Source organism: Chroicocephalus ridibundus, chromosome 7, assembly GCF_963924245.1.
Source record: "Chroicocephalus ridibundus chromosome 7, bChrRid1.1, whole genome shotgun sequence".
NCBI classification, from domain to species: Eukaryota; Metazoa; Chordata; class Aves; order Charadriiformes; family Laridae; genus Chroicocephalus; species Chroicocephalus ridibundus.
In genome coordinates, this window is record NC_086290.1 from 54518432 (window position 1) to 54540655 (window position 22224).

The 22224-nt window shown below is 43.6% G+C and overlaps 1 protein-coding gene across 1 annotated transcript; it reads left to right on the forward strand.

The window, feature by feature from the left end:
• The first annotated feature begins 1067 nt into the window (after positions 1 to 1067).
• On the forward strand, positions 1068 to 21500 carry BLMH (bleomycin hydrolase). Its single transcript, XM_063341670.1, has 12 exons — positions 1068 to 1202; positions 1792 to 1989; positions 2394 to 2503; positions 3143 to 3284; positions 4537 to 4625; positions 5949 to 6041; positions 9722 to 9877; positions 10390 to 10548; positions 10647 to 10714; positions 11136 to 11253; positions 13662 to 13731; positions 20478 to 21500. Exons 1-12 carry the CDS (start codon positions 1190 to 1192, stop codon positions 20627 to 20629), a joined length of 1368 nt encoding a protein of 455 aa, XP_063197740.1. The 5' UTR covers positions 1068 to 1189; the 3' UTR covers positions 20630 to 21500.
• The last annotated feature ends 724 nt before the right edge of the window (positions 21501 to 22224 follow it).

Genomic DNA, 22224 nt, shown 5'->3' on the forward strand with positions numbered 1-22224 from the left:
GTAGAGGAATCCATACCAGATCGTGACGTTGATGTACAAATAAAGTGAGGTGTTGAGCTGGCAGCCGCTTTCTTGGCCCTGTCCTACTGTGCCATTCCGTAGGGTGTTAGGGGTGGCGGCCACCCAACTGGCCACCCGCTGTTCCTGGTAATCCTATGGGCACCTTGGCTTCTGTCGGCCCCGGTGAAAGCTGCCTGGCACTTAGCACTGCCGCTGCACATCCCGTCTCCCTTGGCCGAGGGCAATGTAAATGACAGGACGAGGGGTAATGGTTCTAAACTGAAAGAGGGGCGATTTAGATGAGATATTAGGCAGAAATTCTTTGCTGTGAGGGTGGTGAGCCCCTGGCGCAGGTTGCCCAGAGAAGCTGTGGCTGCCCCATCCCTGGAGGGGTTCAAGGCCAGGTTGGACGGGGCTTGGAGCAACCTGGGCTGGTGGGAGGTGTCCCTGCCCAGGGCAGGGGGTGGCACGGGGTGGGCTTTAACGTCCCTTCCAGCTCGAACCATGCAACAAATGCTCCAGCACCACGATGGCAGGAAAACCTCTCCGTCCCTCCCCAAACATATATGCCACTCAAGCATTTTTCTCAAGGTCCTGGCAAGCTTTTAAGGCCTCATCGCGTCCCGGAATGGTACATTACTAATACTGTCAATAAACACCGCGTGCTGTAAATCAGTTCGGGCCCGCCACACGCAGAGACTCTCCCCAGCGGAGCAGGGCTGTTGCCTGACAGGAAGGCCCCGCAGCACGGCCTTGGCTGACGCTCCCCAGGGCTCGAGGAGGGCCGGCACAGGGCAATGTCGGTGCCAGCTCAGGCTCCCTGGCCCCCGGCCTCGACGCCGCCTGCAGGGGAGGCCGGTTCCGTGCCCTCCCGTTAGCGTGACATGGCGGGATGGGGATGCTCCTGCCGTGCCGCAGCGGCCCTGAGGGAAGATGTCTGCCCGGAGCGGCCGAGGAGGCCGCCGGGCGCTGCCGCCGAACGTTCTCGAACCGGAGCGTGAGGGGACGGAGCCCCCGCCCGGCCGCCACCGCCACGGCCGCAACCTTGTCCCTCGCGGCGCGCCGTCCGCCCCCCGCCCCCCCCCGCGCCGTGCGGGCCCCTCTTCCTGCTTCCGGTGCCGGGGCTATAAGAGCCGCTTCCGCCGTTAATCGGCGCTTTCCGTTCTGGGAGCTCGCGCCGCTCGGTGCCATGAACGCCCGCGGTGAGGGGCGGGGCCCCGCCGTTACCGGGGCAATGGGCCGGGGGGGCCTCGTCCATGAGGGGAGGCCTCGGCCGTGAAGGGGGGGGGAGGGGAGTTGGATTACCGGGGGGAGAAACGGTGTACCGTTAACTGAGCAATGAGCCGAGGGGGGGGGCGGCCACGTCGGTGAGGAGAGGCCGTGTCCGTGAGGGGGGCCCGGTGGGGCTACGAGGGGGCGGGTACCGTTACCTGAGCAATGGGTCGGGGGCGGGGGGGCAGGGACACGACACGACGGTTGCCGGCGTGACGGGCTGGGGGGAGGCCCTGTCCGTGAGAGGGGGCCGTGGGATTACCGGGGGGGGGCACACCGTTACCTGAACGATGGGTCGGGGGAGACCGTTACCGGGGTAACGGGCTGGGGGTGGGGGGGCGGCCCTCTCCGTGAGGAGGAGCCCTGTCCGTGAGGGGGGGCGGTGGGATTACCGGGAGAGGAGGGGACGCCGTTATCTGAGTAATGGGGGGGGGGGCGGTTACCGGGGTAACGGATGCTGAGGCAGGGGGTTACCGTTGAGGGGGGGGCTGGTGGTGATGGCTGCTCCTCGCCCCCCAGGGCTGAGCACGGAGAAGGCGGCCGCCTTCAGCCGGCGTCTGCGGGCCGAGCCCCAGTTCCTGCTGGCCCAGAATGTGGCGACCTGCAACGACCCGCTGGAGGTGTGCTTGCAGCGGCAGGTGGTGCAGGACACCGTGCAGGTCTTCCAGCATGCCGTGCCCGCCGAGGGCAAGCCCGTCACCAACCAGAAGAACTCCGGTAAGGGGCTCCGGTGAGGAGGGGTGATGGCGTTGGGGGAGCGAGTGATGTCATGCTGGCGGCGCTGCGGGAGCGATGGCCGCCTCTGGCCTCTCCTCAGGCTCTGAGCAGAACTGAATCCCTGCAGCATCCCCTTGAGTTAATAACTGCCCTTAAACTTGCAGCATTTGCCTGTTTTCCCTTCTCTATAGCATAAGATAAAATCAGTTGAGAGACCTGCATTTGCAATAAAAGACTTCTGAACTTATGAGCTTTTTGATATTTTACAATGCCAGCCAGAACCAAAGGCTTGAGGCAGAATGGTGTCATGGCTCTTGTGTTTTAAAAAAAAAAAAAAAAAGAATAAAAGTCCTTACGCAGCTCTTAAACATTCCAGTTTAATTCTTGTTCCTTTGATCTCTCAGGGAGATGTTGGATCTTTTCGTGTCTCAACGCAATGCGTCTTCCTTTCATGAAGAAATACAACATCGAAGAGTTTGAATTCAGCCAGTCGTATCTCTTTTTCTGGGATAAGGTACAGGTCGCAGGTTGTGCTAGAAAACCTCTGCAATCGAGTTTTAGTATTGGGACAGAATTTCTTTTAGGGTGGGCTATTTTAGCAATCGAGGTAGAAAACATACATGAGAAGAAACTTCAAAAGTTCTTTAAATACGTGTTTAAATGCAGGTCAAGCAAAGCGGGACTTTCAGCTTGAGAAGAAAGTTGTCAAGATGTTAATGTTTCGAAATAGTAGAAGTCTTCTTTCAAGTGTTGCGCATATTTCAGTGGAAACATGACTGTAACTTTCTGCTGGGGTTTCAGTTGTGTTTGTGATCTACTGGATCTGTGAGCTCTGTGCCTGCTTTTTTCCCCCGAGGAAAATGGAGAAAATCTAGTACTAGTTTAGGCCAGGCTTCATTGCATAACTTCAGTCTCACATTCACTGTTCCCCTACCCTCAAGCTCTGTGCAAACTCGCCCCTAAATATTTGGTCTGTGACAGAAATAAGTTTGTAGAATGAGCCCTGGAATGCTAGAGGGAAAATGAGAACCTCAGTAGATGAGCAGAAGGTAGCTTCATCTAGTTAGGACTTCAGAAGAACTTAATATTCAGGAATGAATTAATGCACAATGTCGCTCTTAAAATACCTATTTTTCCTCTCTGTCCATTCCAGGTTGAACGTTGTTACTACTTTTTAAATGCTTTTGTGGAAACAGCTCAGAAAAAGGAGCCTGTGGAAGGAAGACTGATACAGTTCCTGCTCTCCAACCCCACGAATGATGGTGGACAGTGGGATATGTTGGTTAACATTATTGGTAAGGGAACTGGTTGTTGGGAGCCCTTCGTGACATTGCGTGCTGGTTTGAGAGATGAGGAAGGAAATAGAAGAAGAAATGGAATCTGAGACCTGTTTGGTAGTTTGCTAAGAAACAGGATGCCATTAGCCACTACCTTTTTTTAATCAAAGACCTTTCTCATGCCAGTTTGTAAATACTAGGCTTAAATCTTGTCTGGGATCTTCACTCTTGCATATTGCTGATGATGGTAGAAGCTAAGATGACCAACAGAAGTAATTAGATATCCCAGACTTTCCATTTAGAAAAAAGGTTCAATATGTTTTTTATTTCAGTCATCAACTTGACATTGTTTATTTATATCCATGTATACAATTTTTGGGGCACATGGTAAGGGAAGAACCATGGCTAGACTAGGGTGTGTCTACAAGGCAGAAGCAAAACTACTTACAGAGCTGCAGCCTGGAGAAAGATGGTATAAAGATCAGCGAGAGGGAAATTACGTGGAATGTGGCCATGCTGGTCTTGCAAAGATCCAGCTTAAATGGCATCTTCCTTACGCTGATTAAGGAGATACTTCTCCGTGTCTGTATTATGCCAGCATTTGCTTTCATTAGTATTGTGAAACAATGCGACACCTTTGTAAATCAACAAGCCAATAATATAAGTTTAGAATCACAAAAGGAATTTGTTTCTTTGAAGCCTGGAGGTTACTTTTTTCCCCCATCCAGTTGTTATACATTAATCAGGGCAGAGAAGACTTTGGATGCTGCTATTACATCCAGAGCCTTGCACGGCGTGATCTTTGGTTGGTACCATAACGTAGGAAGCAATCGAGCTGTTGCTGAAGTTAGTCACTCAACCTTGTATAAAATACATGGAATAATTCAGAAGAGGCCCAGTTTCTTAGAAAATATTTCAGGAGCTTGACTTCCAAGTAATCAGTTGGTTGTTTTTTTCCCCGGTGAAAAATGATTCTTAAAAAGCACTAATTAGTTTAGAACTTGTCAAAGTGTTGAATTAAATGATACTGAGCCATTCATGGATTCCATGTTTTGGGATCCCTGTGGAATGCAGTTCAGAGGTCAAGATTCAGTCAGAAATTAAAATGTAAACTTTGCATACTTGTAACTGTTAAATAAGAGAATTTACCTTGCAGTCTCTGCACAGAACCCAACTGTATTTAGCTTTTATGTGGGTATAACGAGAACCACTGGCATCTGCTGTATCAAAAAGACAATTGTTAACCTGTAGTTTTATTACTTTATTTTAGAAAAGTATGGTGTTGTCCCCAAGAAATACTTCCCAGAGTCTCATACCACAGAGGCTACTAGAAGGATGAATGAGATCTTGAATCATAAGGTAAAATTGATTTAGATGATACAATTAAGGGAAGGGGATGGGAATGACCCTGCTCCAGGTGTTCCTACTTTCATTTCTCTTTGTTGACCAAAGTACTAAGTGCATCTCAGCAATTTAACTTGCTTTTATTCAAAAAGCAGCCTAAAATCTCAGCAATGTCTGATGTTAATCTTGAAATATGGAGCAGGAAAGCATTTATGGAAGATGGCCATTTCCAGGCTTCAGTAGCTTGAAAGTACCTGACATGGTTTTAGTAGTAACTGTTTGTAATCCTCACATTTCCAAAAATGTAATTCTTGGTGTGCAGCTGATGTCTGTTTTTGCAGAACTAGCACTTGGCATCTAGGTGACTTTTTTTCTGCCCCCTCAATATTTCATCCATCTACCAGTACGTTAAGGCTTCTAGACGTTACTACCAAATCTGATGGGAAAGATTAAAAAAAAAAGTATTTTCAAAACACTGGGTCTTAAAAATCAGCTTTTGGTATAGAAGTGTGCAGCTTTGTCTGCAGGAAGGTGTAAGCTTGCTCCCTGAAATACAGAAATGAATTCATCTGGGAAGATGCTAGTGTAGGTAGCTAGATGAAAAGGCAATTAAAGCTTTTTTGGTTTACAGTGGGCTTTGATTTTAATTTTTTTTTGCAGTTCATATGCTACGTGCTCAGGGAAAAATGCCTGCTGAAATCCACATTAAAAATGTAAAATATGTGGTGAAATGAGCTTAGACATAATGAATGGTGTTAATGTTATTCTAGTCTTGAACATTGCAAACCAGCTGGTCTTGAGGGAGCCCCACTCACCGTTCCTGGCCTTATGGATGGTGACAGTAATGGGAAGCATGTGCTCTTCTTACTGCACTTCTGCATGCAGTGGGGAAATGCTCCGTTCTTTTTATCAACCAAGAGATCAATTATGCATTAGAATTGCAAAATACATTTTACAGTATGAAGACAGCCTGTTCTCTGTGAGTCACAGGGGTGGTGATGCGTGTGGATGTTGCGGCATCCATTATGGAACCAAGGAACATCAAGCATTAAGAAGAGCTAATGGCTATAAGCTTCAAATCAATGGTTGGAAAATAGTAATTGAGTTGCAACTATTTGTTAATCTATGATTATTTTTTGTGATCTTTTTAAATCATTCAGTTATCTTGATATTTTTTTAAAGAATCAATATCCAACAAAGCCTTCTGAAAGGGATTTTCTTTTCATTTTGAAAATGTGTTATGAAGAGTAAAAATAGGTGCTTGAAACAACCAGACAGGAATTCCTGAAAGCTGGCACCTTTATACCCTTATAATAAAATGACTTTCTCTTTAAACAGATGAGAGAATACTGTTTGCGGCTAAGAAATATGGTGGAAAGTGGAACAAATAAAGGAGAACTTTGTGCTGCAATGGACATGATGATAGAAGAGGTAAATATACTTGTGTGATGTGAATCTTCTCGGAACATGAGGCTAGGATGGATGAGACTTCTTGCTTACTCTTATTAGATAGCTATTGGATCAGCCAAAACAAGTGCCTTTTGTTTGCGTATCTAGGCATGTTTTGTATGGCAGTGTGCTTGGAGGTATTCAAGTGAATTTTTTTGAAGTGGCTTGTCGCTTATCTCATTCTGAGCTTTTCTAATACTTCCAGACAAATATCTCGAATTTATAGATTCCAGAACTATGACATTTTACAGAGACATCTGCCCCTTTCTGCAGGAAAGCAGCATTTTGCATCTTAAGAGAGATCAAAATAGTGGCCTATCAGGCTTTTATAAATCATAGGAAAAAGGCAGGTTGAAAACTGCATTCTGATGGCTCTGAATGTAAAATCTACAGCACAAGCGTTGTTGCAGAAATTCCCCACAAGAGAGCAGGAAAGAACAACAAATGGGAGTTCTCTGCATTCTGGAAAAGATGTCAGTTGACCGCAGGGCTGAATCCAGCTGTGGTCTGATACCGGGGAGCAGCAGAGGAAGGAATTGCAGCATCTGCTTCTGGCTGCATCAGTTAACTCAAAATCAAATCCGTCAGCAAGTCTGTAGTACGCAGTGTGTGTGTAATGGCTTGCCCTCCATCTGTTCGCACTGACTATGACAGTGGCACATGTCACTTTTCTTATTCAGCAGTCCTCATACTTGATTCTGAACTACCCAAAAGCAATTTTAAAAGTTCAGGCTGTTGTAGTTTCACCAAGTGCATGCATTTTAAAAAAGTATATATTTCATTTGTTTCTCAAACACAATGCAAAGCAACCCAGTGGTTTTAACATCTGAATGTCTAAAAAGAAAACAGATTTGTTTTCCTTGGGTTATATCATTGAAACAAAAATGTTTATAAAGTGTATGCCTTAAGATCAACAGTGATTCTGTGCTTTGAGCCTACCCCAGTATGTTGCCAATCAGCACTTAGTTCCAAAGCGCGTTAATATAACTGAGATCCAGCGTGTGTGTCCAAAAGCCCTTGGAGGATTTTACAGCAGACATCAAGAGCTTCCTAGAGATGTTCATTTTTAGGGTAATGACACACAGTTCACTGCAAAATGTCTCTTCATTTGTTTAGAGCCTCTTGCCCTCTGACAAGGGATCCTGGAACCAGCATTGAAGGCTCATTAACTGATTGCAATTTGTTCTGTAAAAAGGTTGTGCTTAATTCTCTGAACTTAACACAGTATTTCCTCTTGCTGTGGTAATAGTGGTTTGCAACTTAAGTGGATTTACTTTCAATAAACATTGTAGTTGAAATGCGCAATTGCACCTGTCTTGTATACTTTAAAAACACTCAGCTTTAGAGGTTTGAGACCACTCTTTTATTTCATGTATTTATATGTATATAAGTGGCATTGCATCTATTTTGTACGCGGCAAAGCAGAACTTGGTTTTGTTCTGTGAGGTTTTATTTGCATAGCAAATCTTGGTTTGCTCATGCTGGGAGGCAGCGCTCTGGCTAAAATGGGGCAGTTGTACTGAACGCAAGACTAAATATTCACTCCAGTACTGTTTAAACATTCTTCTTATCAAACTGGTGCACAGCGGGTCAGAAGTTGCAATCACTGCAGTGCATATGATTTGAATTCTTCTTCCTTTACTGTTCTCCTTTGTAGACTCTTCCTTATCAGGAGTGTCCTCCTTTTCCCCTCCTTGTTCATTTTGTTTTTTAGCACAAGCCACTATATCTTTGCCTTATCTTGGTTCTAGTTGTCGCTATAGTGGTAGAAGTCGCCTTTTAGCTTAAATAGGTCTCCTTATTTTATTTATTGATAGAGGAAGCTTGTGAGATACTAAGAGATGGTTTATGATGGGCGTGGTGGCAAAACAATTGAGGGAGACCATTCCCAGGCTCCGCTGCCCCTGTTAACTTGAGAATTCTGTCTCCATCATTTTCCTTCCTCTGTCCAGAGCCCGTTTGCTCGTGGCTCCCCTTGTAGGCATTTTTCTCGCTTGTTCTGTTTTTGTAGCCTCACCTCTCACCACTTGAGGTTATTTGAGGTAATGTGGGTGTATCCACAGCAAATGATACCTTTTGTGCAGTCTGTGCAAAATTAAATATTTGTAGTAGTTTAGGGATTTACATTTGCTCTTTTACATATCTGTTGAGAAATAAATGTGTGAGTCAAAACATTAAGCCCACACCCTTGTTTCAACCCATAATTAATCTCTTCGCTTGTGTTCTTGAATTGCTTGGAGCAAGAATACCTTTATTTGTATTTTGTGCACAGACAAATAGTGTTACTTAGCATGAACACTGCACTCCTTTTGCCATCAGCACAAAGTGCACACGAGCACAAGCTAGTTCTTGTGGATCCTTAGGATCCATATCAATCAGCTCAAGTAGCTCCAGAAAGAGTAAGCAGCTTTGGGAAAGGTATTCTGTCTCCTCTCCTGTGAAAAGTCAGTGAGAGGAAAGTGTGAAGGCTGACAGCCTGGGAACGCTGGCGTAAACCACAGGCGTTGGCTCCTAGTGCAGAAAGTGCAGTTGAGATTTGACTCCCCCTTCTCTTATTTAAAATAACGTGTTGGTTCCTTGCAAGGAAAAGACTTCTCTTGTGCTCAAGACATGGACAGAGCTGAAGCAGACCATGTCAGCTGAAGTAAAACAGATTCAAATTTGTTTAAATATGATTGAATTCTCTGTCTTCATGGTACCTGTGGCAGGTCCTGCTAAATATCCCTAAAGAGAGTCATCTGGTTGCACTGCCTATGAGTTAGCACATTTTATGATAAGCCCTGTAAGAAACTACAGTAGTGATTCTTAAGTGCTATTCCATATTCTGATTTATAGGGAGGCTGATGACTTAATCTGGTCAACTATTTGTGCTAAAAACCAATAGAAAGCTGCCTGCTGCAAGGGATGTCACAGTCAGCAGGCAGGGATCTTGAATTAAATTGCATAAGCTGCCAGCTTAACCCTAAACTGAGACATTGTTAAATGTATTAAAACAGACGAGAAGATTATTCTAGGATTTTGAAAAGAAGCAAAGGCCCATCTTTGAAATCCAAATGAATATTACAGGAAAAAACGGATTAGTACAGGGGAAACACTGGGATAAAATTCTTTGTTGTATGCATGTTAGGAGGGCTGGTTTGTCTCCGTATGGGGCAGACCACCTGGTGGAACAGGTGATGCTGAATGCTTAAGCCTTTCTCGAATCAGTCTGGTAAAGTCTCTCTTACGCTGGGAAAGTGTCTTGTTGGAGGAGCTTCAGAATTGCTTATGAAATACTGGAATGAGACTGGGCAGCGTATTTGCTTTTACTTTTGGCTGCTGTATTCCTATCATAACCTGGAATTTACATGTTCAGACTTAAGCTTCTGTTTTGCCTGATGCTTTAGTTGAGAACATAGAGTGTGAGAATGGAGAGAGATTCTGTTGGCTTTCTGTGGCCTTTCAGGTTGGCTTTGAACTGTTGAAACTCCTAGGTTTCCAGAGCTGAATGCGAATAATTCATGTGTGTACATTTATTGATGTTCCTCAAAGGTGGCCGCTAAGATGCCATTTTTCCAGTTGGTTCTCATGTGGAGAAATCCATTCACCAGTGGCATTGCTGTGGTAGGAGAGGCAGACCTACATGTTTCAGCGAGTTCACAGCTGTTTGCTTCTCTGGGCAGGTATTCAGAATAGTGAGTACTTGCCTGGGCAGCCCTCCAGAGACCTTCTGCTGGGAGTTCCGGGATAAGGAGAAGAACTACCACAAATATGGCCCTGTGACACCAGTCCAGTTCTACAACGAGCATGTGAAGCCTTACTTCAACATGGAGGACAAGGTTGGAGATGCTGAAAGGCAGTGGCCTCCTCAAGGCCTTTTTTTGCTGTTAGGCCACTTACTTTCCACTGTTGCAAGCATACTGTCCGCCCCTGTAACTGCACCACATGGGATGGGAACCGCTCCCACAAGTCAGAGATGGCCCTATGTTTATTCTCTCCTGTTTGTGTTCTGCCCTTCAATTAGCTGTGATCTTGCATTGTGCTTCCATGATGATTTTGTAACGATAAGAATATGTAATGATCAGATCAGTCATAAAATGCCGTAAGATGGCCATTAGAGAGCAGGAATAACATGCAAAACTGCGATGCCACAATTATGAGGTGAACTTATGAAACAAAAACCAAATAAACAAAAAACCCTTCAACCTGGTATTTCAGCCAAGCGGCTTGTTTGCTAACGGACAGGCAGCTAGCCGGGACAAAAGCAGCTCTCTGAAATCCATCCAGACTCATTTCTCAAAGATTTCAGTTAAGTTGCACCTTAATTTATGACATCTTGGTCTTTTGGCAGATTTGTCTAGTGAACGATCCTCGACCTCAGAACCCGTACAACAGGCTGTACACGGTGGAGTACCTGGGCAACATGGTAGGAGGGAGGAAAACGCTCTATAACAACCAGCCTGTTGAAGTCTTGAAAAAATTAGCTGCAGCGTCTATTAAGGATGGCGAGGTTTGTTTGGTTTCTCTTTGTGGGTGACATGGTGCAACTCTTGTAATGTAAAACTCACTGGGATGTGGCCCGGACATGACTCTTCCTTCTATTTGTAGGCTGTGTGGTTTGGCTGCGATGTTGCAAAGCACTTCTATGGCAAGCTGGGAATCAATGACATGAATATGTAAGTAGAAAATCAAAACAGAAATCCATTTGGGATATTTGGCTAGGATGTAAACGGTGCTTTGGCTGCTTAAACTAATTTGTCTGTACTTTGGATTATGTACCTCAAAAGAGTATATTTCAGTAATTCAGCAGCAGCATAAATGTCTTTTTTTTTTTTTACTTGTTAGCTAAAATATTAATCCTTTAAAGATGCAGTACAAGTGATTGTTAAGTATTCTTACTCATTTGGATTCTCTAGTATCAGGTGAGAGAAACTCCTAAAGGCATCAAGTGTTTGCATTTATTCTGACACTAAAAATAGTTGAACTCTTACACCTGTGCAGTGGTTCCTGGGCCAGTGCAGACTGCTGATTAACTGGTTTAGCAGTGAGAATCCTCCCTGCATCCTCTCTGATATTGTTTATGTGGCTTTCTAATAGATTTAATCACGAGCTGGTGTTTGGTGTCTCAGTCAAGAACATGAACAAAGCAGAACGATTAATCTTTGGAGAGTCAATGATGACCCATGCCATGGTCCTGACGGCTGTCACCGAGAAGGTAGAGTCTCCCTCCAGAAGTTCTGATGCTGGCACAGATGTATTTGAATATTCTGCAGCTTGTTTGTGCTCTGGGCTCGCTCGCAGTGTGGCAGCTGTTGCGCTGCCGTTCAGCGTGTGTGCCACAACGCCCTGGTGCACAAGGCCTAGGTTGTCCGTTCTCCCTGTGTTGTTTGTGTCTGAGTGTTTAGAACTATAAATAGTTAACAAGGAGGGAAGAATTTTGGACAAGTCAAGGGCTTCCTTCATTCTGCCCACAAACTTCATTGGAGAAAGGGAAAAGAAAGTCAGCTTCTATTTTTAAGATACCAGAAAACCTATGTTAACTGTTTGTTTTTTTTAAATACAGATTCTGGTTTATCTTGCTGACCAAGAAATCTAGTATGACAGCAAGTATTTCCTACTCTATCCCATGGCCTGGGTTAGTCCAATGTGTTTTTCAGCAGGAAGCTCCTGTTACAATGCCCATAGGAGGCACTTTGACACAATGGTAACCTCCTGCAGCTCACTGGCATGTGACCTCTCTGACCTACTCGTAATTAGGGCAGGAAAATGGTGTCCAAAATAGCTCTGTGGCAGACAGAAGGCTGAGATGACTCCACAATTAAATCTGCTCCTGGCAGTATAACAAAGTACATATGAAGTAAAAAGAACCATGTGAAAATTTACGACTCAGGGTTATCTGCAATGTTGATGTTTTCCATTTATTTCCAGAAGTTGTCATTATTAAAGTTTCTTTGAAGTGATCTCTTCCTGTCCAGCATGACCTTGGCCTCAGAAATAACGGCTTGCTTATAACTGAAAAACTTTGCTGGAGCTCTGGAGTCTGGGGACTCCAGATGGGACTGGAAATGGGACTGCTGAGTCATAAGAATTTTTCTAAGTTATTTTTTTACAACTCAATATAATTTTTCCTGTTGTGTTCTGAGCTCTTAACACGTTGATTTTTGTGTATCAGATTGCATGAGCACATCTTTAAAAAAAAAATGTTTTTCAGTTAGATATTTAAAATTACTTTTCTAGTGTATAGTCTGTGGTCTGTATTTCTAAATTGATTCTTTTGCATGCCTAAGTGTATAGTTGTGTAAAATGTGGTCAAATGTGACACCTGATTTCTTAAAGAGAAGGATGTGTATGAGATCAGCATATGATGGACAGGCTCTCTAAAATCAAAAGGTAGTTTAAAAGAAATTATCCTAGAACAAGTTCAGCATTTAGAAGCTTTTCTGCATTCAAAGTAGACTAAGTTGTTTCTGTTCTTTCTTTGAACATGTTGTCTTATATTAAACCTTAACTTAAGCTAAAGGAGCTTTGATAAACTGAGTTGTAGAATGTAATACTTTGGATTTGCCTACTTTATAAAAAGGCTTTGAAGATTTAAAAAATCCTATTACAATTTTACAACATGAAAAATTGATGTGGATTAAATGCAGCTTTTGGTTAAAAACTTAACATACGAAACATGTTTATCCCAGTTTCTGTCTGATAGCATCAAGAGTTGACTTATCCTTAGTCTGGGAGCTCTGGAGTGTCTCACTTTAAGGACTGTCCGTATCTTAAAAGTGAGAATACAGCAATACAACAATATTCCATTGAATATTAAAAATGGATTTATGGGGTGTTTTGCAGGTTAGTTTTTTATATTAAAAATTATTTTAGTAGCAAAAAAATAACTGTTCTTTGGTTCCTCAAGGGACGTGCCATTTCCTCACGAGAGGCTGCTTGAAGGAAGCAACCCTTTGCTTTGTGGCACAGCAACCCTACGAAGCTGTTCTCAGTGTTTTTATGTACTTGGCAGATTTGAACGAGACTTCAGATGTGCACAATGCAGGCTACAGAATACTGCACGCTTCTGGACATGAAGTCAAATGTACTTCATGCTCGTTAGAAGCCTTGTATGTCTTTCAAAGCACCCGACTTGGAGCTGTATCCTTCAGCTAGATTCAAGTGTTTGCACTTGCTCTTACTAATACTGTTGGAAATTACGCCGTTGCTTCACTGCCCTTGTTCCTTTCCTCTGATCCCTCGTTCAAGCGAGTCGCGCATTCTGCATTTGAGACGGCCCCCATGCCCTGAGAGGTGATAGGGCATTAATTCTGTCTGTCAGTCAAGTCCAAACTTGAATTTAGTTCAATTTAAGGTTTCTAGTTGAAATAAATACTTATTGCAGGCCCTCTTCTTGACCACATTTCCTCATATTCTACGTAAGTGGGCAGACAGGTATTTTAGAAGACTACATTTCTCCAACCATTAGCAAGAAACCATTGCCTGAAACTTGCCAGTGCCCGTAGGCTTTTGGGAGTGGAGCTCTGTGGTTTGCTGGTGCTGGATTTAGCCTTGGAAGGGTTGGCTGCTGTGAACTCACGTGGTCCTTCGCTACTGAATAGCCATCGTCTTGTTTTGTCACAGGATGGGCAAGAAGAGGCATTTGAAAAATGGAGAGTGGAGAACTCCTGGGGCGAAGACCGTGGTAATAAAGGTAAAGTCACTTATAGTCATGGGAACAGAAAGCTGAACTTAGTCTTTGGAAATAAGGAGGTGGAAGGGCAGAAGGGGATGTGCTGTGTGTCCCGCACATGAGACGAGCCTGCAAACAGCATATGGGTCACGGAGTTATGGCACTGTAATTCTGGAAGACAAATATTCTTCACTTAAATGTGACTTACATCTAAGTAAACTGAACGTAAACATTGAATGGAGAAGCAGGAGATGTCACTGGATAAACTTGACACTGTGGTTGCAAGCTGAACTGTAGAGGCAATTGTGTTTTTTGGGAGATGGCCATAAGTGATTGTCACTGACCCTTGACAGACGGGGCATCTTGGTCCCAAGGGCAGGAGGACAGAGTTGACAGAAGCCCCTGGAGGCTGGAGCTGGAGCTCTGAATGTAGCTTAATGATACGGGGCATATATTGTCTTTACGCTACAGCCTTTCACAATCTAATAACCACACTGTTTATTTAGCACATGGAAGGTAATGGGAAGATACTGGTGGACTTCTGTCACCAGATCGGATGGATTCAGACTGCTAACCTTTATGCAATCTTGGCTAATAACGGTTACCTTCTCTCTTCCTCTGTGAGAGGTCGAGTGCCATCCTGGCAGGTCACATTATTATTAGTGTTTGCAGAGTGTACCGTGAAGGGTACAGGGCCTGTTGGGAATAGTAGTGGTTATCAAAGGAGTTCTAGAAAATGCGTCTGAAGTTCATATAATGAAGTATTTAAAGTACAAAGTTTGATAAAATCACTTTTTCAAGGTTGATTAGTTTATTGCTGTAAAGCCGCTTATTTTCCTAAGCATTGTATACCAGTTTGCTGTTGATCACAAGTAAATTGCCAGCTATTGTCCCTCTCAAAAAAAACCCAAAACCACAAACAAACAAAAAAAACCCCAAAACCCATCGGTTCTGGGAGTTAGAGAAGTGTGGCAGGGAGAGAGCAGAACCTTTGCTATTTTGTTGCTCATAATCCTTAGCTGCAGAATACAAGTCTGAAAAATCTGGTAGTATTAGTCTTAAAATATGGTAGTACTTGTGAAATACCAAGAATTGTAGTGGGCGTGTAAGCCAATCTTCTAATAACGGGACAATAGATAGGAAATGCTGTGCAGTATCAAATAAGATAGGATCGCTTCCAAGTGCACTGTATAGAAATGCTTTTTCCTTCTACTATGAAAGTAGAAATAAAGACTTCACTGTAATGTTTTTAAGTGGACTAAAGTTTTTGGTAACAGAACTAAGCTTAAATCTGTACGCTCCAGCTCTCTCATCTTTGGGACCTTGTGTTGGCTGTGGCTGATAGGACTTACGTAATCTTCCTGAGCCATGGGTGAAACCTAAGCGGTTTGTATATTGTTTTAAAGCACTGTTTACCAATCACTGCAAGCTTTTACTTGCTGATTTTTGTAAACGAGGAAACAAGGGTATGGCTGGTTCCAGCTTGTGCTGTGAACAGCTGCAATGTAAAGTGTTCTAGCTGTTCAAAAGTGTTGAAAACCTGCCTAAAAAAAAAAAAGTAATTCTGGTAGCCTTTCTGAAGCCGTGCTGAAAACATGACCTGCGGCATCCTTGTGGTGTTCCTCTTTGTCATGACAAGCATTAGTAACAACAAAATCCACAGCTGACGTGCAGTTCCGCTCATGCCAGGTTTTCTGCATGAACTTGCTTTCCCGTGGCTGACTGTCTCGGCCCGCGCTATTGTTCCTTCAGAAAGGATCTGTAAGTGCTGTGGGGCTGTAGCAGGGTGGAAGAGCCAGCCTGGCATGGCACAGGGCAGTGTGGACAGAGTGGTGAGTCACAGCCGAGCAGTTGTTTAGGAAACTACTTCTAGTTGCCTCCGTGCTCAGCCTGGGCGTGACGGGAGGATGCTTCTCTGCCTGGTCCTGGGGGATGGGGGGGCCAGCTCTGACCTCCCCTGGCCCTGGGTGGTGGGGCTGATGGTGTGAGAGCATTCCCCCTTTGCTCTGGCAAGGCCTCCTGTCAGTCAGTTTTTCCAAAATGACTGGCGTGGAGCGAGATCGCTGTGATATTTGTCACCTCCTATCTGAGACAGGCCGGATGTGGACTTGGCCATAGCACGATAAGCGGGCTCACTGCTGGGCACGCCGAGCCAGGCTTCAGTGTGTGCCGGGGCGTAACACCGTAGTCACTGCTGACCACATCTTTCTGTTGCGCATTAATCCCAAATGTTGTGCTTACAAGATTTGGTATGGCTGAAATTTCCCAGGATGTTTGGGGTTTCTTCTGGGAATAGGCTATTTCCGGAAACCTCTGTTTTAGGATGTGGTCTTTATGAATAAGCTTTTGATATCTTATACATGAACAACTAACTAAAATGCAAACATTCTTGGCACAGTGTCTTAATTTAAGTTCTGGCCCCTGGGTCTTGCAGTAGTGTCTGTTCCGAGTTAGCTGTATACATTCACAGCAAAGTATTCCAGTATAAATCTTTGGTCTTGACAAAACAATGAAACTATGTTGGTGTTCAGCCTTTGAGGCTCATCAATGTGACAGCAGTAAAATGTACTTTGGAATGTTGGATTAAGTAAAGATGCCAAATCAATACTAAAGAGGTAACATCAAAACTTTTCTTGTCTCCGAATACAAACTGATAACTATTTTTTTAAGCATCTTTGTATATAGTAGAGCGCGTAAAATATAAAAATGTCTGGTTAGTTGTGCTCTTTTTGTCAGAACAGTTTGTTTTGAGACACTCCAGATACTTGGTGTTTGATGTTAGATGCTACTACTGTTAGAGGAATGCTTCCAGGAAGGAAGTGCCTTACTCGGCTTGCTTTACGACCGCTCAGTGTGGACTTTGGTCAGTACTCCAAACGTTCTGGAGTTAATAGGCATATGTCAGCAACTTTGATTGTGCTGGCCATATACGCTCCTCGGCCAAGGTCCAGAGCTGTTCTTTATTAGAACTGGAGAAAGGCTGGGCTCAGTTTCAGGATATTGGTGGCTGTTCCCAAACCCCAGTGCGGTATGGCGAAGCCTGACACTGCTGTGAGGGTTGTACCTGTTGAGCTGTGGCCACAGCAGCAGTTCTGTGTCACTGTTGCTGGGCTGGAGCATCAGCGAACGCTCTGACGGAGCTGCGGGGGCTGTGGTTGATACGTATGGAGAGTGACTTGCGTTTTTGCTTTCTTCACTTTGAGCATGTAATCCAAAATCAAAAAAACCCCCAAACTCAACCAACTACAGCAACTAGAAACAAAGGAAGTATAGTGCCTCAGACTTTAAGTTAGAAACAACACTAAATTAACCCAGTTACCTAATATTCTCTGAGTATTACTTTGAACTTGTTTTAAGCTTACAAAGCTGGCACTTGCTACTTGGTTTGCAGTAATAGATTATCCTCCTTTAGACACTTTCTCTTTTCCAGTTATGGAACCACCTTTCAAGGGTAAGTTCTTCTAGAGGAGTTAGTTGTTCCTTTGAAATATCCTACAACCCCAGAGTGACTTGGATAGACCCTGTGCCCGTACCTTGTATGCGTGTATTGTATGCATGCCATCCATGTGACCTTTTCTGGGTGAGTCACTGTCACTTATCTGTTTTGTACTGGTAGAGACCACAGCCTCTGGAAAGTCTTGCTCACTGTCTGGATTTTGTTTTGGTTTGGGAGTTGCCTGGAAAAGCGCCTTGACAGAAAATCCCATCAGAACTAGGAAGCTTGATTCTATTTTGGTCTACTTTTTTCAGGGAGGTGAATCCCTGACTGATTTTCTTGGGTATGACCAAGCAACCCTCTGAGCTAAAGGCAGTTAGTCAAACCCTTCAGAGCTCATGCTCAAACATTACGAGAGGTGATTTGACAGGCTTTCCTGCCCCGATTTTTTCACTCTTCAACATCCAGTACGAGCTGGTGTAGGCGGGTGAGGATTTGTAGTCTGTCCTAGCTCTCTTGCTCTGCTACTGAGTCTGTCTGGCAGTGATTTTTTTTTTTTTATTTTTTATCTTATCTGCCCTGTTAAGGAATTGGGAAGCCGTGCTTGGATAAGTCCAGTGCAGAGAACCAGAATCCACATCAGTAAAGAGGCAGCCAAAAATGATGTTAAACTTGGCACAGCCCAGTTGAGGCCCAGTTGGGTGTGGGGGATACAAGTAAGCCCCAACTCCATTATTTCTTGGACAGGATGATAAAGGGTACAGCCCGCACCAAAACACCAGAGACTAGATTTTGAGTCATTAAAAACCAAACAAACAAATGACTTATAGCTGGTAGGAAATTGAAGTGTTTTTTCACGTGAGGTCCCTTTTGCTTTGCTCCGAGTTCAGTCCGAGTTGCCAGATGACACCTGTGTCCCCAGACTTGCACGGTGCAGGACTGGAAGGACCGTGACCCCTGGTTTGGGTACCATGGGATGAAGTTATTTCTAGGCTCCCTCTCCGCAGAGCGGGCAGCATGGAATTCTTGTGGTAGCGCTTCTTCTGGAGAAAGGGACGCCCTGGGAACAGCCTAGCCTCTCCTAAATATTTAGTGATTACATTTGTATCTGTTGTAAAAGTGTTTCTTAGAATCCCATCTGTTTTTCCTCAAGGAATAAATGCAGCTGCTGACAAACATTGCTTGTTTTTTGAGGTAAAAAAAGTCATTACCCAGTCAAATATTTCCTTTCTGTGTTTTACTGGCACTTTGACAGCCATACAGGCAAGTTTAATTATTGTGCTTACTCTTTTGTTCTGGAGACACAGTACATTATTACCTAACTTTGAACCCAGCTTATCCCATCGGATATCTTTTTTTAAAAGCAAGCGAGAGGGGAACACTAAATCACGTTATCACATTCATTTGATAGGAGTCCGTGTGTTTGCTTTGGCATGAGAAGAACTTTCTTGTGGTACATCTCCAGCTAGAAGTCAGCTCCCTTTTGACGCTTAATCTCTTGCACTGACTGGTGCGTACACACTCCAGTGTGTGAAGACATTTTAAGGATTTAACTGTAGACCCTTGGTGTCTGTATTGATATGTGTGTATGTATCATCCCATAAGTACACGATGACAGAAAGGCTCTGTTAACTTGCTCTCCCTGTAGAGGAGTAATGGCACAAGCCCAAAGTGGCTTGTGTTGAGGTCCCTTGGGGAATTTTGCAAGGGCTTTATTTTCAGGTGCCCAGATCCCAGCTTATGCAATAACTCACAGACCGTCTGTCCTCGCACGACCTCTCCCTGGCCAGCAGCTCCTCAGTTTTAAAGTGCTGAATGTTCAGGTTTTCCTTTGGGTCAGTTAGGGAACGTGGACCACTTCATGCGCAGAGGAGTACGCTTTCCTGGTCAGGTGCTGTGTTCTGTTACAAGAAGACGAGGTTGTTCCAAGTTCTCTTCCGTATTCTGGCCTTAACATACAAATAGTTTGAGCAGAAGCAATAAATTGCCTGCGGTAAAACTCCATGGTGTGCCCTGCCCAGAAATGCAATAAACTTTTCTGTTTCTTTTTCGCTTCTGCCTGTTACCTGGATGGGGTGCAGAGCTCAGGGTTGCCTCAGGCAGGCTCTGAAGTATATGTATTGCTGCGAATAAAGTACGTGTCTCCTTTTAATGAAGAAATTGATAATGGCTTTCATTGTGACACCAGGCGCAGGCCTTCTCAAAGAGCGACCTTACTTATTTGCATGTTCTGAAGTTCTGCTTGACGTTTCCTTCTTGTTCAGACACCGCGATCCTAATCAGCACTGTCAAGCTTTGAGATACGGGATGTCAGCAGCAGAGTTCATTATCCTCTCAGGGTGCAATTACTTGTTGGCTCTTGGGAGTGAGAGGTTTTTGTGTGTCCCAAGAACTCATATCCTGAAGAGAGAATAATCAAGGCAGCTCCCCTTGGCAGTGTTTCCAAAATGGCTTCTAGCTCGGATTACAATTGATAGGGGTTTTAATTTATGGCAATTATCTGATCTCTTGCTTTAGAAACAAGATGGTGTCGATAGATGCATTTATTGTCCATATTCTTTGGACGTTTTCTTGTTTCATTTGATTGTGCGATGATACTGTATAAGGACATGAGGAACTTTATTACATAAAGCCTTCTCATCTGTCTTATAAATGCTTTCTTTTCTCCGGCCACTCTTATTTTCAGTTCACCTTGAACAGTTTGTTTCCAATGGTAGCTTTCTGCTAAAACCTGTGATACTCTAAATGTGACTTCCCCCCCCCCCCCAGTTCAAAGGCCGTTCACTGAAATTCTCACAAAGAATTATATTAAGGGAGAAAATTAAGATTTAGTTCAGCCAAAGCGTGATTTAGATGGTTTTATGTTTGAGGAAAGCAAATGGCCCCCTCACTGCAAGAAGTAAAACAGCAAAGTTTTCTTAATCCAGAGATGGTTTGGGTATTAACCTGGAAAATTTCCCTTTTCTTAGCAAAATCCTGAAAAATTCTAAAGCCAGAATCTCAGATAATTTTATATTCTGCTTTAAATGCCTTTTTTTTCTTTTAAGGTGTCATAATTCACTTTAGTATTCTCAATGCCTATTTTAAGAATGGAAGTATAAATGATGAATATTCTGGGTCTTGTTTTTCCTAGCAGGCTTCTTGCCTGGTCTTTCAGTGCACATGAAGTACATCTGGTTAGCCTGTACATTAATTTTTTTGTGACTTTGTCTTGAGAGATACAGGGTATGCCTAAGTCCTGTTTGTAATGCATCATTCGTAGGTGAAACTTGTATATGTGACTGCTTCACTGTAATGGTTCTCCGTTGTAACAAACTGTTTTCATCTCCAGGTTACCTGATCATGACTGACGACTGGTTTTCTGAGTACGTGTACGAAGTTGTGGTGGATAAGAAGCACGTACCAGAAGACGTCTTGGCAGTGATGCAGCAGGAACCAATTGTTTTGCCAGCTTGGGACCCTATGGGGGCTCTAGCCAAGTGAACTACAGAATATTTGCCTCTTAACGGTCAACCAGAAGTAGATGCAATAGAGAATTCCAGTGGTCGGAAGCCATAGCCAAATGATAATGTGACCAAGCACTCAGCATGGTCCGTATTCTTGAGATGTAAGTTAAGGATCTTTGGGAAATAGCGCTTTACTGACTTGACTGAATAAAGCTCTCAGACAGGCTACTCCGCAAAACTAAAAAAGGAGGGGGGGGGTGGGACTCATAATGAAAACGTATTGCAAATGCTGTCAATGGCATTTTGATTTTACCTTAAATTTTTAATAAAAATCTGCATAGCAACTTAGAATTACCTTGATTAGTGTTTTCCCTAGAAAAGATGTCCATAAAAGGCCTTTAGAATTAACAGCTAGGTGATTGTTAGAACAAATACATCAAGATACTTATAAATTAACCATCCATGGTCTGACTTGTACCATAAAAGAATGCCCAAAATATTTTATATATTTACATTTTTAGTTTTGCTGAAGTCTTGGAGGGGACATAAGAATTGAAATGGCTAAAAATTACCTTTACAAAACTTTCTCTTCTGGTAGAATTTGGGGGGGGGGGGGGGGCGCGGGCGGGTGACAACTGTTTCCTTGAGGTTTCCAGTTTCACTTGGTTTTATTCTTCCATTCTTGGGCTAGGACTGGACAACCCGTGTCAAGGCCCAGTGCTATGTCTGTGTGCACAGGAGCGCTATTTTTCAGTTATATTAGCAAGAACAACCATAAGTATGTTCACAGGTGGAGTTAGTGTCATGCTCAACAGAAAAATGACATTTTAATTGCTGCATTTTATTTGGATGTTTTAAAAAAACAAGATGGTGCTATGAAGCTTTTGAATAAACACTTTCTAAAGTGACTGGTACAGTTCTGTTTTCTTTTTTTTTTTTAAATGAGCGTCATGTAACTAATGGAATGGAAAGATACTAGTGACCTACAAACAAATCTAAGTGAGCCAGAATGTGATCGTACCAGGAAAACATGCTGCTTTATGTTCTCAGTAGTTAAAGATGCTCCTCTCACTGAATACAAACATAGTATCTCATGCGCTACAGGCACTCAAATAGTTTGATGCTGAGCACAGAACTAAGCCTTCGATTTAAATCATGCCAAAATGGCAAGCTGTCTCCGTGTGTACCCTGACAGTCTGCCTGTTCTGCACTGGGACTAGTCATAGGCAAATAAGAGGGTAAGTAAGGATAAAGAACCACACTCAAACACACCTGCCAGATACCTTGGGTCGCAGATGGATGTTACTTACGGCAAGGGCAAGCGAAAAAAGGATGTTTGGTATAGTCATGGTACTCTACGATATGGTTTGACTTTTCTTCCATTTGGACAACAGAGGTAGAAAGTTATTAAATGATTATGAAAGTGTATCTTATGCTAGTTATACAAATATGTGTGTATATGTATGTACATATCTTAAAAATGCCAAGCTGAATCATGTCTGCATATTGCCTGCTAAACTAAATCCAGAGTAGGGCTTGTTTTAAGAGTCATCCAGGATGATTCAAGCTGCTGTGATGGCTGTTTCCTGAAGTGGGCTGGTTAAATAAGAGACTCGTGTGGAACAGCAGCAG